Source organism: Neolamprologus brichardi, chromosome 3, assembly GCF_056152115.1.
Source record: "Neolamprologus brichardi isolate AB-2024 chromosome 3, ASM5615211v1, whole genome shotgun sequence".
Lineage (NCBI taxonomy): Eukaryota > Metazoa > Chordata > Actinopteri > Cichliformes > Cichlidae > Neolamprologus > Neolamprologus brichardi.
In genome coordinates, this window is record NC_142106.1 from 23200936 (window position 1) to 23218612 (window position 17677).

Here is a 17677-nt window from a genome sequence, read left to right on the forward strand (position 1 = left end):
TCAATGTTTTGACTTTTATTTTAACTTTAAGCACCTTTACAGATACCCAAGGTATCATAGGCATCAGAAAAAAAATGATTAGAGTTAGACCAAATGCCAGTCTGAAAAAGTGGAGTTTAAGTAATGGCTCTGGTTCATGTGTCTAGGGCAGAGACAAGCAGAAGGGAATTGACTGCTGATGGAGCAAAGATTTCTGGAGGGGCCAATGAGCATCAAAGGATTTGTGGGAAGGAGAATCACAGTGTTAGTGGATAAAAGTTGAGGGAATGTGTCACAATGATTTATTGTGGACAACAATAAAGGAGCAGTTTTTTCTTCACTTCATCCACAGTCCAGGGGAGAGCTGAAAAATATATTCAAGAGAAAAATATATTCTTCTCGGATGAGAGGTGAAACGTCTTCAAGCAACTTAAAGAAGTCCAGACGCCTTTCTTTGCAAGCTCCTTTGACTACGATGACCTGGATGACTGAGAACCTTCACAGACATATATTCAAGAGTGTTTCACAAACAGAAAGCTAAAGAGAGGCCTTACCAGATGACCTTACATTAACTTTACCTATCTTTTTTTTAAAAATCATATTTGTTTAAAATCTCATTTAAAACACACTTACGCAGTGAGGTACATCCACTGTGTGGTATTTCCAGCCTTGACAATTTGTGGCCGGTGGCCTGTTTTAGAAGGCTGTACCAAACACCAAGGCGATCAGCATCACGAAGAGACTCAAATTCGATAAACACCTGAAACACAAGAAAGAAAATTTATTCTGAACATTTTAGTTTCACGTTCTAAATGTTAAAAATAAGTGCTAAGCACGCGCGGAAAGAGTGAACTAAACACAGCTTTATTGTGGAGTTCACTGGATTCAAAAGTCAGAAATCCTGGCTCAATGATGCACTGGAGCCGTGCTCAACGTGACCCCTGCACTAATGCTCTAATGTGATGAACACTAATGCTTCACAGCAGTCTGTCTTTACTATCTCTATAGTTTTGCAGTTGTGCTTTCCTCAAGATAAGTAGCATCCAAATCCAGACACATTATCTCTTTTTAAGGATGGATTTATGAGGGTTGGTGCATGTCATTTAGTTTGGTGTGTAAGCAGTTAATCTCAATTTTTCTGTACAGTTAAGAATACACTTACACAAGCACATATCTCATTCAGCCTTTCACAAACCTCTAACACATGCATTTGTTGGCATTTATGAGTGTTTATACCTTGTTGAGAAGAGGCAGGTAGTTTCTTATAAAATCCATTTTTTTCAAAGCTTCTCTGAGATCCCGGGACTCGCCTGGTGAGATGTTCCTGATGTAGATTGTTCGTGCTCCATTGTCAGTCACTTGCTGCTTCAAGAAAACCGGGTTAACATGAAAAAAAAAAAACCCCACAAACAGTATGACATTCCAAACATTCTTAAACTACAGTTCCAAGATCAAGGTCATAAGTTTGCACTTATATTCACACAGCAGGTATGCACCCTGGCAGCTATCTTCTTTATCCAAACAACTTATAATTGCAGCTCTTGCTGTTTTTGATAACACTGGTTGAAAAAATATTTAAACTAATGTACACACAGTGCCGTGAAAAACGCATTTGGCTCCTTCCCAATTTTGCAGTATTTTGCACACGTTTCAAATCATTAAACAAATGTTTTAAAAAAAAACATACAAAATGCAGTTTTAAATGAGGATTTAATTTATTCCAGGAAAAAAGTTCTCCAAACCTTTCCTAACCCTGTATGAATATCTGAAAAAACGGGTATGTCCCCATTTTTCAAGGTGTTTTGACTTGGATGTGAGTGCTTCCAGTTATGACTTTATACTCTGACCAATAAATCTAAAGGTATTCTAGTGTAGTCTTTGTTCCTGAGATATGTGTGTTACTTACATAGCACAGCCGTTTCATCAGAGACTTATAAAACTCAAGCTGAAAGAAAAAAAAATAGTTAAAAATCATTACATCAGTTTGGATTCGGTTTGATTTATTTCAGCTTAAATATTTTTTTTTCTACAAAAAGAAAATATTTTTAAAAATTTATAATCACACTTTTATAAAAAAAAAGCAGAAACAGATATTTTCGAATAATTTAATAACATCTGTCACAACAGTAAAGTGCATTATCTACACACAGTGCTTACCGGCGTCATTAAAATGTCGCCCTTCTCAACCTGCAGTCGAAGTTTAGACCCATTGAGAATAAAATCATGTTTTTCTGATGCTAGCACAATGTTTTTAGCTGCCACTGCTGTCGGCATGAGGGCAAAAGCCTGAAGGAAAAACAAACAACCAAACACTGATTTCAACTGAATAATCATGAAGACAGGCACTCACAAAATATGTATTAACTAACTAAATGTTAGTTAGGTCGTCTTAGAAAAGACATTTAGAATCCCATTAAAATGAAGGTAATAATCCAGCCCAATACAAATTCATAACTTGGTGCTTACCATGCGCGCCTGTGGTATAATGTAGATCGTATCGTCGTAATATTCAAATCTGTGTCGAGTGAGCAGACCGGCGATGTCCTCCTCTGCGTAACAGCCATCGTGATACTCTGGCAGGTTGCTTATTAACAGCACCTTGTAACCAAGCGAAACAAGCTGTGCAAAAGAAAAGAAATTCAGAATCAGTTTACAATTGCAATTGAAGAAATTCCAGAGAGAAATCTGAAAAATGCAAACATTAACTTATAAACTCTGCCTCACTTTGAGCACCATCTACAACTATGAACACAATGAGGTACATCAGAATAAAATACCTATTACAAAATGTTTCTGATGGTAACTTTCTTTTTTTTTTTTATGTAGTACAGCTCTACCTTGACTCGCTGATAAAAAAGGCAGTAAGAGTCAGCTATGAAAGTACTTTTCATTTAAGGTGGATCCTTAAAGAGTGATAACTGATTCACAAAAGGCAATGTGTAAACAGCACTACTGCGCTTTTCAAACTCAGGAAGGAAAAACTTTTTTAAGCATTCAAAACCACCATGTCCTGGATGACTGTGCATATAATTTGAACATTTTAAACTAGCTTTTTAATAAAGGAGTTTTAGTATGTGTTAGTACATGAGATAATTGTTCTATTACGATACTAAATTGGTAACCAAGAATCGTGCAATTCTATTGGTGTCTATACTGACTACAAAATCTCTGCTATTGCGACATCCCTACTGAATTTTTAACATTTTTCTAACGTTACACCTACTTGAGTGTCACCTGACAATGAGATATAACCCAACTATAAACTTTTAAAACAAATTGAACTATTTCAGATCAAAACTTAACCACTTTGATAAAGCATGCTTTTCTTACAGGTATAATTTAAGTGTTTTTTTAATGTTACCTTTGAATGGGGAAGTCTGACTGTCTTGAGACAACCTGGAAAGTGCAGAGCAAAAGAAAAACAGAAAATAATTATAAAATAAAAATTATGTTCACACTGGGAAATCTTTCATACAGATCTTTGGGGATTTCTTACGGATTCTTTCTGGACGCAGTTGCTCTTGTATCCGTTCCCCAAATGTTGGGTGGGTAGGAGCGACCGGATCCTTTGAGATCTTCTTTGCAGTCACAGAGACTTAGAATAAAGGAAATGTAGTTAAGGTAAATAGTGGTAGTTTAGATAGGATGCAAATTACCCAGCTGATTTAAATAAAAATCTGAAAACTGTTCTCGTCAAGAAGCAGTCTTTAGCTTTTGATTCCGTCCAACATCCTGCTATCAACGATACTCCACACATGAAGGTGTTTTCTGTCCACTTACCTTTGTCCTTTGTAACTGTTTCTACACTTTCAACTCTCTGCTTTGCCTCCACAGAAATCTCAGGTGATTTTCCTGCAGTCTGCTGTTGTGTTTCTTCTTGTACAGCAGAATCTGAGCTCTGCTCGGTCTGTTCTGAAGCTTTGAGTGAATCTTCTGGACTTTTGATGACAGTTTGTGGTTTCTGAGGTGGATCAGTAGGTTTTGGTGGTGATATATTTGGCTTGGTCTCAGGTAGTTGATTCTCACTAGATATAGCTGGTAATGCCTGATTATCTTTGCCGTCAGTAGAAGTTTCAACTTCTGTGTGGTCCTCCCTTTCAGAAGCTGATGCTTTTCGTGCTTCACCTTTAGGCCCCATCGCAGATTCATGAATCTTTGTTTCAGGTTTCTTGTGTTTTGTCTCTACATCAGGCTTATCCTCTGACGTTGTTGATTTAGAAGGATCCACTTTTTCTTTTTTCAGAGTTCCTGCTGTTTTAGATTTCTGCGTGGTTGAGGTCGTTTCTGCTTTGGAAGTCAAGACTTTTGGCTCACCATCAACTGCAGCACCTTTAATTGGTTCAACAGCCTTCATAGCATTGGCTGTATTTTTAGGTGCCACCACAGCTTCTTTAGCACCGGTTTGAGACCCTTTGGGTTTAGGTTTTCCTTTCAAATCACTGGTGTTAGGCTGCTTTTCGGGACTCTTCGTAGATTTACTCTTAGATTTTTCGAGGCTTGAAGCTGCTTCTTCAGCCTTATCACCAGATTTTACAGTTTTAGCTTTCTGCTCAGCTGAGATGTTTTTCGCTTTGGAAACTGAGACTTTTGCTGTAGTTTCCAGTTTAGTTTTTGTGGTTTTCTTGGATGCAATTTCCTGTAAACAAAGATTATTTTGGATTAATCAGATTACTGATCATTTTGCCACAGAAGAGCAGCGATGTTAATATTTGTATTTCTCAAGGGAAAACAAAGTTACCTTTTCATTAACAACACTGACAGTTACTTCTTTTATGTCAAAGTTCTTTAAGCTCTTCAGTTTCTCAGCATCTTCCTGTTTCTCGAAACACACAACTGCCTGGGTGTGCACAAACACACACACATTAATTTGGATTACTACCAAAACTATTAAGTTACTACATTCACACTAAAAATCATATATGAGCACTTGTCAGTAGCTTACAAGTATTTGATGACACGTTTGAGTTTTCCATGCAAACTACAAGCAACGGTGGCAACTTGCAAGCAACCAATGCGATTCCAAGGATGTTTTCAATGCAATGTGTATATATAGATTAAAAATGCATAATGCAAAGCAGCAAAATAAAAACAAAATACAGTGTGTATGTTTTCATAGGATTAGACTTGAGCAGAAACTTTCTGACATTGCGATGTCTATATAAAAGCTCAGTATAATCTAAAGTAGCCATGAATGTGAGGGCTGCAAGACCACAGAAGAAAAGTAAGGATAACCAACTGACTTTAAACCGCATGATGAATGCAGGACTACAACCATGAGCGGACAGTATATTTATAGAGAATTGTAGCTACCGTGCATAAATATCTATCTTAGATTGCAGAAGCAAACCAGGAGACACATTTTCTCTAGATTCACAAGTAGGTCAATGAACTCATCCATCTAGAACAGTGAACAAATTTCAGTGTACATACCTGTAATTTTGACCTAAACAAAACAACTGACTTGGTTTTTCCGAATTTCTCCACAGCAGAAATCACTTCACTGTGAGAGAGACTACTGACAATCCCTTGTAGCCTCACCATGGTTGGAGGGGAAGATTTAGCAGCCTGTGGAAACACAGCGAAGAAAAATATGAACAAACCAAATGCAGATTTCATCATGACAACTGGACTCAAAGTTTGTGCTTGTATAAATTTGTGTTGAAGGATTTAATCTTGGTTTCTTGGCATCAACAATCGCGTCATCTGTCACTGACCACATTATAAATTGTCCAAAACTGTCCATTCATGAAAAAAGGCATAACATGAAGTCACCTTGGTCTTCTCTGTGCTAGGCCTCCCTTTAGTTGTTTCTGGAGATGCAGAACGTGAGGACGATGATGATGATGTTGATGGGGATGACTTCATCTTGGCTAGCTCAGCCAACAGGGCAGGAGCCAAAGTTTTGACGACAGTCTCCAGGTCAGACTGTTTTGATAAGGACTGGAGAGCTAAAAGACCACAGGTACAAAAGAGATTCACACTTTGGTGGGTGCCAAGTCTCAAAAATCATTTTTTGTAATAGTAGAAAAAACTATACTGACATTTTCTGGTGGTGCTGGTCTTTATTTATAATTTGCATTAGTAAAGTTAATGTTGTGTGTGTGTATGTGTGTGTGTTTTTGGTTTTTTTTGGGGGGGGGAGACAAATTTGATGTTAGAAAAACCTAATGAGTACATACCAAAAAACACCATGAAGCAATTTTCAAACCTGATGTTTCCAGCAGTTTCTTTGCCAAGATCTGCGAGCTGCTCAACCTTCGCATAGGAGATGACCTCTCAGTTGACGATCGCCTCTCCCAGCTTCTCCTTGGTGATGAACGTTTCTCATCTCTTCTTCTCGGCGAGGATCGTCTCTCGCGGCCCCTTGAGCGTGATCGATATCGGGAAGAGGAAGGACGGTCATACCACGAGGAGTCAGAATGAGACCGGGACCTGAAAAAAGTATTAATCAAAGAACTTAATGACTCATAAACATCTCAAAGCAAACATCCAGCATGGATACAAAAGGTAAATACTGTCCACCAATTAAGTGTTTAAGTTTACATTATTAAATAAATTACATTTCGCCCTCTCCAATGGAGAGCTAAATCGTCTTGATTGATCCTAGCTCTCAAAATGTATGTTGGACAGACCTGCGATTACGTCTGGAGCTGTACGGAGATCGTGATTGGCTTCTGTGTCTCTCCCTTCGGGGGCTGCGTGATCGAGAACGGGAATGACTAATTCGTCTGTCCCTCCTACGCTCCAAGTCACGGCGGCGACGTGGACTGCCGGAGCGGGAATGGCTACTTCGTCTATTTCTTCTTCGCAACGAGTCACGATGAGTGCGGGGGCTGCGAGAGCGGGAACGGCTACTTTGCCTGTCCCCGCTACGCTCCGAGTCACGATGGCTCCGGGGGCTGGAGGAACGGGAACGACTCTCATGTCTGGTTTTCTTCTGGGAGGTCTCAGCAGAAGTTGAGGGAGAGGGCTTGGCACCTGACGCACTAACAATTGCATATAAAAAGAAAGGCACATGTTAAATCAAAGAAAAAGAAAGCCTCCAATGCTGGCATATTTTTTTATTCGCCAAATGACTTCAAATGAAGATATTTACCCTAGCAGTGATGCTTTTTCACTGTTCCATTCTGGGTATCTGTGGAAAAACACAGATAAATTTTTTGTCAGATGTTGCAAGGTAGAATGTCCTTAAAAATATATTATTGTTCATTAATTAAGAAATTTATTCAGCTTCAAAACAATTTAGGTTAAGGGAAATGGCGCATGGTAAATGCTGCAAATCCTTAAGGTGCTTTAAATTAAAAAATACAATTGAACAGTTCTTAGGAAGCTATGCTAGCATTACAACCCCGGCATCATTTTGGCACACCCATGGTTGTGCTGCCCCAAAGATATCGGTTCATAATCACGAAGTACAGAGAAGAAAGATTGACCGCTTTCGCAGAAGTTTGCAGTTCTCGATGTGAAGGCTGGTATTCTGGTGGGAGACCCAATCCTAGTGGTCACAACAAAAAACAAACATTTAAACAAGGTTTATTATTATCAGGAGCAACGTTTGTCATTGACATCACTTGCTGATAAAAGGTCACTAAACTTTGCAGTGGCCTTAAAAAACTTCTTAAAATATTAACAGTTAGTCCTTCACGGAACGGAGAAGCATTATAACATTAGCCAGGAGCCTGGATTGTACTTAGAAACATTGATAGACCAAAAAAACAAGAACAAATAAGCATGACACATTATACCTCTCCTGGGATAAAATTTTAAAAGTGAAATTATTTAGTATATATAGAAAACACAAGTCAAACATCTGATTACACACAACCAAAACAAAACAAAAGGATCATCTTAGGCCCTGGATTCTGGACTCTCAGGCTCTTCTTATGGCATCAAACTTTCCCAAGGCTCCAAGGTCGTCTCAGGAGAGGCCAAGTTTGGATTAGGACAAAATGCACCACCTACGACGATCACAGTTGGAGTAGCGACAAGAAGATGACGTTGAAATAGGCCAGAAGAGGAAGGCGCTGTTGCCAAGCTGCCTACTAATGTGAAATAAAGGACAAAACATACTATTCTTAACTCTAATGACAAAAGACAAAAAGGGGAACTTTCACATTCAGCAACAATTCCAGAAAAAGCAAAGCTGAATGTGCACTGTGGAACAGCAGCCCAAGGACAGAGAAATGAAAAAACAGCCATCTTTCAACATTTTCTGATGCACAGGCTCTTCAGGTTTGCAGGTTTCTCCTCATCACGTCATCTGAGGCCTTGGTTCCATTGTTAGCAAAAGCCTTGAATGTCTTCGCATCAGTTTATGTCAATTTAAAAGAGATTAAATCTATCAATTGCAAGTACAGACCACTGAAGATTCTGAAGTTCTCTTATTAGTAGTGTTTTTCAATTACAATATCTGATAGACATATAGTTAAGTTTAGTCTGCGCTGTAATCCTTCAGAAATTCTGTTACAGAATACTGAATTGCAGAAATATGTGAAAATTTGTCCAAATGTTTGTATTCCAAGTTGGTAGTCTTCCTACAGTCACCATCATGCAGGAATAGTGAACAAAACAAACAAATAAACTTTAAAGTAGCATACATGAAGTTTTTCACAAACCAAAGTCCTATAATGGGATCCAAAATCAAATAAAAAACAAAAAACATTGCATGTCAAATAAATAAAAACTGACAGAAAGCAAAAACATCGAACAATCTTCCACTTACCTTTATCTGATTACATTCCTTGTTACATAGAGAGCAGGTATGAGGAAAGACCCTAGGTGAAGCGGCAGTGTAGTCTTGCATCTGGGCCAGCACTGGGATATTCCCTGTCACTTCTACCTTTGCTGGAAGCTGCTTGGTGGAAGCGGGCTGCGGTATATGAATGAAATTCATGAAGTTCTGCATTACCGGCGAGAAACCCGGAGGAACGGGCATCATGAGCCCTGGAATGAGGGACGGCTGTGGAACTGGCTTTGCAGCCGAAAAAACTTGAGACTGCAAAGCTTGTCCCATATGCACAGCTGGCTGATTCTGCATCTGCTGCAACCCAATCGGCAGGTTAGGTACCTGGGCCGTCTGCTGCTGCTTCAGTTGCTGCTGTTGCTGCTGCGTCTGCTGCTGCTTCAGTTGTTGCTGTTGCTGCTGCGTCTGCTGCTGCGTCTGCTTCAGTTGTTGCTGTTGCGTCTGCTTCAGTTGTTGCTGTTGCGTCTGCTGCTGCTTCAGTTGTTGCATCTGCTGCTCCTTCAGTTGTTGCATCTGCATCAGTTGTTGCTGTTGCGTCTGCTGCTGCGTCTGCTGCTGCTTCAGTTGTTGCATCTGCTGCTGCTGCTTTGGTGGTGGTTGTTGCATTGTCTGTTTCACTTGTTGCTGTTGTACCTGCTTCTGCTGCATTTGCTGTTTGTTCATCTGCTCAGAAACATTTGATACTTGCCCGTGAGTCTTACTCTTTTCTTTGATGTGACTGTCGCTGCTGCTGCTGCCAATGAGTACAAGGCCTGGTCGGCTGGGATGCACACTACGAACTATATTAGGAGTTAGTTGGCTTTTAGACGCTGACTGGCGATCCGGCTCTGGATTTTTCAAAGGAAGGGTTTTAGTGACTTCTGCTTTAAGAGGTCGTATGTCTGTGTCTGTCTTCGGCAGAGAGAAACCTTTGAAGATTTCTTGAGATGACTGGTTTGGTTGTGTTGGCAGTTGTTTAGCTGGATCGCTGCTTCGCATTGAGCCATGACTGGTAAAAGAGCTGCCTTGATCACGGGAAGAAACCAAGGTGCTGTTTTTCACCTCTGTCATACTTTTTTGCAGTGGTTCTCGACTGTGACCGTCATAGGAGTCCATCAGCAGCGTACCTCCACTTCCACCACTACTGGCTCCACTGCTGCTCCTTCCAATTTCATCCCCAAAGCTCCCAGTATATTTTCCAGTATGTCCATAATCAATCACTTTACTTGGTTGGACAATAGGTGACAATTCATCCTGACGCATCCCTTCCCCTCTTGAAGTACTCAACCTTTCCCTTCCACTCATACTTGTGGTGGAGTGAGGATCATAGTAGGATTTTGATGGACCTGCTGTTGCAGATCTCTTTGCCTTTTCCATGCGGATTTGTCGTAAGATAAAAGGCAGGTTGTCAGGAGTCATCTGATCTTCGGGGTATGAGATCAGATGTTCCAGGTCCTCTTTTTCAAGTCCAAACTGCATAAGGATGTTCACAGCTGTTTCCGAAGTGTACTTGGGACGAGTAGACTCTGCAGAGCCCACAGGTTTGTCTGGCACTGGGTAGTCATAATCACCTAAGCCTGGAATGGATTGCACATTGCGCTCTCTTTCATTCGAGGCATTAAACCTACCGTCACCAGTGCTTTGATAGCTCAATGAAGCAGATGATGAACAGTATTTAGACGAATCATCCTCAGTTTCCCGTTTGTAGCTTGGCAACCAGTCCATGGAGCTAGTGCTACTTGCAACATCAGGAGGTCTTTGAGAGGTTGAAGACAACATGTAGGAAGTCACATCTTTGCTTGAAGAATGATACTCATCTCTTTGAGTAAGATGACTGCTCTTGTCTACAGGCTGATTTCTCACCTCCTCTCTGGCTCTGCTTATATGCATGTCTATGGACCTCTTTATGTCCTCTTCCATTGAAGTCTTACTCCCTTCTGGCCTGTAGCTCATTATTCCCCCAGGTTTTGCAGGAGTCACAGATGAAACTCCGGAAGAGCTAAAGCTGGACCCAGGCCCAAGATGAGGAGATGTCTTATGAGAGTCTCTCTCTGCCTGCATACCTGACTGTCCATAGCGCCCCTGGGCTGAGCTTTGTTTCCCAGAGGCATAGGGGTTATATGAGGGATGGGACATGGTGTTAGCAACCTTCAGAAGGTTTAGTAGACTGATGGCTGCAGCTGTCGGGCAGGGGGGTGTTGTGGGTATAAATTAAGGCAGGTGTGTTGGTTCGGCCATCAACAGCAATAGCGTTATTTATCTGTGTCAACGCAAGGTGGGCTTTCAGCTAAGCCAGCCGCAAGCATGCAGCTTGCTGTCCAATCAGTAAAAAGCTCCCTGGGAGCTCACCCAGTAGGGGGCTCTGTTGGGGCCCTGGTGCAGGAGAAGGGGTGTAACGCTTCAATGACAATGGAAAGCTGGAAAGTTAAAAATAAAGAAAACAAAGAATAAAGGTTAATGAGTTGTACTGGGCCTCAGAATCTTGGAAAGATGAAATCCATCGTCCGGGAGGCCTTTTCTTAATTTGCAGACTCTGCTTCCCGAGGATTCATTCATTCATACGGATTCATTCTGTTAGTATCATCTTCAGGTCTTCACTAGTAAGAAGGAAAGGTGGAAACAAAAGCATCAAAAACAGAGAAACAGAGAAAACAAGAGATTTAAACAATAGAGACACAGGAGACAACAACAACAATAAAATAGAAAGGAGGTGTTAATCTTAGAAGAATAAGGTTAATAGATCTTCCAAAGCAGCTTATCTTATCCTCCTCTATCCTTTGCATGTCCCTGATTTGTGGATAGAAACACAGAACATACACTCTAGTCGTCCAACGTCCAGATGTTTCTAACAAGACCCATGATTAGTACCCAATAAGGTCAAACTAACATATGCACACAACTTCGAAAATTTTGCTACACGGGTGTGGTTTTTTATTATGACGATCTCCAAGTCCAGTCCACAAGTTGCAGTGCTGTGCTGGGTAGGCAGCATTCAGAAGAGAGACGACATATGGCTTGGAAAGTTGGTGAAGGAAGCTGGATCTGCTGTTGACTTTCTGGTAATGACAGCACACAGATGGACCTCAACCGGTGCAAACTGCCATTGTCATGAACACATCCTCCTACCCCCTAAACATGATCGCAATAAACCAAAGGAACATGCTCAGTGGCAGGTTGGTGGCATAGAGCAGCTTATGATGATCTTCTGTCTCCTCAGGGGACATGATTAGACTCCTCCACTCATCTTGAATTGCAGCAGATAAGGGACTAAAGTTGAGTATCATAATTGATGCTCTGTTGTCCGCTTGCACTTAATTTAACTGGTTATATTAGCTCTCTGCACTTTCAGTGACTTTAGTGTCACTGTAAAATCATTTTGCACCGTGGAATAATTTAATTAATCCGTACACTATCTGTGCAGACCTTGTACCTGATCATTATGCAAGTACTTTTTACAAATTTTTCACATATGCAACAGGTTATGTTTCGAGAAGTGCAGTAAAAGCGTCCCAACAATTCTTACATTAAACAACAGCAACAGTGAGAGAAAGCATCGTCACGAATGAAAACCAATGACAATTTTTTGAAAACCTTTGCAAACCTCCAAAGAAAAGTAGTTGGTAAAACTGCAGCTACAAACTACTGAACGTTTGCTGTTTGCTCCCTTTGTGCTACGATGGCTCTCTAATTTTAGGGACAAACTGTTATCCAGTGCAAAACTGGACTGGTGCATGTCTTCTATGTAGATCCATCATCAATGATGACATCAATGCCAAAATCAGAGACAATGACATTATTTGGAGGCCAAAAGTGAACACAACAGATTTCCCTCAATGTTACTGTTTTTTTTTGTTTGTTTGTTTGTTTTGGGGGGGGGGGGTTGTATTGCTTGTGTTAGCTAGGTTATGCTTAAAAGTAATTTAAGAGAAAGTGAATTGCACAGATACACACACCTACCAGATGTAAAGAAGAATAACGCAATAGGAGAAAAGAATGAAATAAATAAATGTTTAAAAAAACATAGATCCTTAAGTGGTAATATAGAACAACACAACTAACCAACAGCTCAGCTGAACACAACATGATTAGTTGTTAATGACATTAGGGCTGCACGATATTAGGGAAACCTGCGATGTGCGATAACTGTGATCAATACTGCAATAACATTATGACTTGCGATAAAATAAATATAAAAAAAAAACCCAAAAAAACAAATACATAATTTCCGTTTTACTGCAGATTTTATTTAAAGAAAGCTGCTGTATTACCAGTGTAACAACAAAGTGCACTTTAACATTGAAACATTGCCCCCATAAAAAAATTTCTGAGGCTTGAATTCTGAAAGACATCCTTCCCAGTCTCTATAATTAGTTTTAAATACATAAATTATACTGCAAATTATCTCAATGCAGTTGTTCATCATTTTACAACTCACCAAGTAGTTATGATGCAAGTCAAAACTGGAGAGGAAACTTTACTGTAGTGCTTAGTTTTCAGCTTGGCTCAGTTCAAACATGACGGTCTTGCGGCATGTTTCGTACATTTGTGGAATGGTGACATGGGAAAAGTAGTTTCGTGAGGGGATGCGGTATCTCTGGTCCACTTTATGTATCAGACTGGTGAAGCCCTCTCTGCTAACTGTATTTATAGGTATCATGTCTTTGTCAAAAAATGTGTAATGGCCTCTGTTATTTCTTTGTAGCGCTTTGACGTTTTCTCATAAGGAGTTCCACTTGAAAAACTCTGATACAGAGACGGCTGTTGGACTGCGGTGCTCTTTGTCTTAACATTAGCAACCTTTGTTTGGCTAGCCCTGTCTTTCTGGAACTCTTCAAACAGTCCTCTGTGGTTGTATTGAAGATGATGGTGGAGATTAGTCATGTTTCCTCTGGTGGTTGCCAGGAGTGTTCGGCAAGTTTTGCAGAGTACCTGTGTTTGGAAAACGCCGTCTTTATCAAATCCAAAGTACCTCCAAATAAGCGAGGTACTATTTTTTTTTAGGCACGAGTTCATAGTCAGTAGCGTTCTTGTCATGCGTCTCGCTCTCAGCCTTTACAACTCTGACTCGTTGCTGCAGCGTTGTTCGCTCCCCACCTGCGTAGGAGGCGGGCCTCTAATCCATTTGATTGGTTAATGCCGTGAAGGGCTCTATTCGACTGGTCAAATGTATAAAGGGGTTTCTTTGATTGGTAAATTCTTTAAAGCACGTGTGTAAACATTTTAAGGTACCCTATTATCGCAGTTTACGCCATCTTTTGCGATGGGCCCATTGCGCAGGCTGATATCGCGATGACAATAAATTTTCGATTTATTGTGCAGGCCTTAATGACATCTGTAGTTTTAGTCAAGGATTTAGTCAGCCTACCCTACATTGCAGCCGTCTTTACACTGCCTTTAAGTAAGCACCTGCAGCAGTGGGTAAGTGATTTTTGCTCACTGCACATGCGTGGGAGCAGGTTAATGACAGGCGATCTTTTCCATAGTCTGAGCGTCCAGCTGTCTTAATGTCTAATGCCAGGCCACTGATAACCAATACCATCACGTCTGGGATGAGTCTTAAGAGCGGGGTTAACGTGCATCACTAAAGGAGAGAAAACTTTAATACAAGCCAGGTCTGTGGAGTGGAGTGGGGACTTATCATAAGTGAAGTGGTTGTTTTTCTCAATCAGTAGAATTCATGTTGTCAGTATTTGTTGTAAATGCTGCTTTTTATGAATGTATTTAAAATGTGTTGTGGGATTATGTAGTGTGGCTGTTCCCGTGGGTTTTCCCACCTAACTAGCTTGCAATGAAAATAAAGGAAAACGGTGGCTGTGGGGGATACGTGGGATAACGACAGTCATGCCACTGAGTTAAGTTGGATTGCGCAAAATCCGTGCAGCATTGAGATATGAGGCGAGACCATAATCCACCAGTCCAGCCACAAGGAGGCAAAAAAAGGCAAGGCAATGTATGCAGCTACCGAGGAGCACTGCAACCTCTTGCAGGCCCGCTTACAAACTACCACCACAAGTCGACAAACAGCGTCTGTAAGGAAAAGCTGATCGCTTGCGGGTTTGTTTGTTTTTTTTACAACAACTTGGGGTACATACCGTGCTTTATATGTGTGGAATCCGTTTGTCCTGATGTGCTCAAATGAATCCTCACGAAGAACTTCTTGCAATCTACAGCTTTGCTAACGGAAAGGAAACGCTAACCACGTGACCCAGCGCAACGATTTCCGCTTCAATGGCCTGCCTTCAAAATAAAAGCACGAAGGGAAACGACAACTCTCAAGATACTGTCGTAATTCCACTAACGCATTCCGTGCATCTTATTATTATTATTATTATTATTATTATTATTATTATTATTATGTAATAATAATTAACGATTAACTTGTACATTAACGACATCTGTAAAGTGTCCAAAGTATTAAAAATGGTTCTCTTTGCTGACGATACAAACATTTTTTGCTCTGGTGATGATCTGCAGAAATTATTGGAGGATATGACTAATGAAATAAGTAAAGTGAAGTTCTGGCTTGATAAAAATAAATTATCATTAAATTTGAATAAATCTAAACTTATGTTATTTGGAAATAGTAGTTTAAATACAAATGCAAAGATTCAAATAAATGGTGTTGATATTGAAAGAGTCAGTGAAAATAAATTTCTGGGGGTAATAATAGATGAAAAACTTAACTGGAGAGCTCACTTAAGATATATTCATTCCAAAGTATCATGTAGCATTGCAATACTAAACAAGGCAAAACAGGTATTCGACAGAACATCACTTCATATTCTATACTGTTCACTGGTTTCACCATACTTAAGCTATTGTGCAGAGGTCTGGGGCAATAACTATAAAACCACATTACATTCACTTTTTACTCTTCAAAAAAAAGCAATTCGAATCATCCACAATGCAGGTTATAGGGAACATACAAACTCACTATTTTTGCAGTCTGAAATATTGAAAATTGACGATCTAGTGAAATTCCAAACAGCACAAATTCTATTCAAAGCAAAAAATAAAGAACTGCCAGGTAATATTCAGAGTATGTTTTTTTTGAAAGAAGGAAGTTATAATTTAAGGGGTTTTTGTAACTTCAAAACAATGAAGGTACGTACCACAAGAAAAGGCTTTTGTGTTTCTGTTCATGGAGTGAAACTATGGAACAGTCTGAATATGGAATTAAAGCAATGTCCAAACATAAAACTGTTCAAAAAGAGTTATATAAATATGATCTTCTCGAACTATAAAGAAAAGGAAAATATTGAAATTAAGTGAATGTCTCTATTTAAAAAAACAAAAAAAAACCAAACAAAACAACTCATGATGTGATATTATAGTATATAGTATATCAGAAATCTGTTCGCTGTTTTTATTACAAATTATATCAGTAAGGAAGCTGACTAAATATTAACTGATAATTTATGGCAAAGGGGTGGGATTAAATAAGTGTTTACTTCTTCCCACTCCCTTTCAACATGTAAATTAATAATTTTTTTTGTATGTAATTTGTACAGTTTTTTTCTTTCTTATTTTATTTTCTTTTCTAAATGTACTTGTATATTGTTCACATGTTGAAATAAATTACCAATCAATCAATCAATCAATCAATTATAAGGAATTAGCACCTGTTTTTCTTTTTTTAAAATTTGTTTACTTTTTAGAAAAATACAACTGTGAGTTCTACATTTTTTATTGAGTGTGTTATTGGAAGTTTCACTACATCTTTCTCTGTCATGGCTTATAGTGGCCGCAGGATAAGTGTACTATAATTATTTTTTCACACGGTGGCGCTATTTCCATAGGAAAACAACTCATATATAAATGTCCTTGATGATGATCTATCTTATCTTTTTTTACCACTATAACACAGCCTGAATTTTAATATGTGAAATTACTTTTACACCCCATCACCAATGCTGCACAGATTAATTTTACATTATAAAAATATAATTTATGTTGTGACTGTGAGACATGAGTAAGTTTGCAAAAAGGAAGCATGGGAAAGGGGGGAAATAAGGTATGATTCTCCCTGAAATAAGCTTTCTGCCAAATAATTATAATACTAATGCAGTCACAAGTAATAATATCACAAGTTCCCCTTTTATTCATAAAATTTTAATATATTGAATGATGACAGCTTAGTCCTCCGTAAAGATGAATTGCAGACGCTGTGCGCAGAGGTTCAGGACCATAAGTCTTATTGCAAACATATCACGGCAGACCCGACGATGTTTCCATGAACATGCTTTTCAGCATCTCTTTACTGACCACTTTTCACACACGGTTGCTGTACGCACACAGCCGGCTGTAGCTTTTCAGCTCACAGCCCGACAACACAACAGCAGAGAGAGCTCAGACTTTTAGCTGCTCTGTGGATTCTTTTAAAAAGCCTTTTGTTGATCTACGTATTTTATATTCTTTACATTCTTTACATTTGATCTTTTACATTGTGTATAATGTCTATTGATTGTATTGTTTAATTTAATGTTTGTGTACAGCGCTTTGTGACTGCCTGTCTGTAAAAAGCGCTTAATAAATAAACTTTACTTACTTACTTTAGTTGTTCACACAAAGCATAAAGGTAAAAAAAACCCAATATATACAGTGTTATCTTCATTTTAGATTTCAAAAAGTATTTGCGGCTCCCAATGTTTTCTTTTGTGTGGAAACCGGGTCCAAGTGGCTCTTTGGGTGTTAAAGGTTGCTGACCCCTGTCCTAGGCCATCTGCTAAGGTGTTGTCTGCGGGGGCGGCAGCATCTCTGCTGGGGACAGGAAGAGAACAGGCTGATGTGGAGGGCCAGCTCTGTTCTAGGATGCCCTCTGAACCCAGTGGAGATGGTGAGTGTTAGGTCTAAACTTGCAGACCTCGCTGTCTCAGTGGCCTGTTACTGTGAACGAAGCAAGACACTCAGAGCTCCATCGGTTTTTACTTGCAAGGGAAGTCCGGTCGGGTCTAGAGTTGTAAGCTCTTCACCCGA

The 17677-nt window shown here is 39.6% G+C and overlaps 1 protein-coding gene across 2 annotated transcripts in view; it reads right to left on the reverse strand.

Moving 5' to 3' along the window:
- The window catches only part of LOC102778546 (uncharacterized), a 28193-nt gene extending 13296 nt beyond the window's left edge, over positions 1–14897 (reverse strand). The window contains exons 1-17 of one of the 2 annotated variants that reach the window (XM_087834973.1): positions 14794–14897; positions 8702–11118; positions 7413–7474; positions 7076–7114; positions 6612–6965; positions 6188–6411; positions 5752–5927; positions 5410–5544; positions 4718–4816; positions 3760–4615; positions 3476–3574; positions 3341–3375; positions 2446–2598; positions 2137–2265; positions 1886–1924; positions 1216–1344; positions 613–739 (exon numbers count right to left, since the gene is read on the reverse strand). In XM_087834973.1, the coding sequence (XP_087691099.1) occupies positions 613–739; positions 1216–1344; positions 1886–1924; positions 2137–2265; positions 2446–2598; positions 3341–3375; positions 3476–3574; positions 3760–4615; positions 4718–4816; positions 5410–5544; positions 5752–5927; positions 6188–6411; positions 6612–6965; positions 7076–7114; positions 7413–7474; positions 8702–10837 (4792 nt within the window). In that variant the 5' untranslated portion in view covers positions 10838–11118; positions 14794–14897. Of the gene's footprint in view, positions 1–612; positions 740–1215; positions 1345–1885; positions 1925–2136; positions 2266–2445; positions 2599–3340; positions 3376–3475; positions 3575–3759; positions 4616–4717; positions 4817–5409; positions 5545–5751; positions 5928–6187; positions 6412–6611; positions 6966–7075; positions 7115–7412; positions 7475–8701; positions 12464–14793 lie in introns of those variants that run through there. The other variant, XM_087834979.1, reaches the window with a different exon arrangement.
- Positions 14898–17677: the final 2780 nt, after the last annotated feature.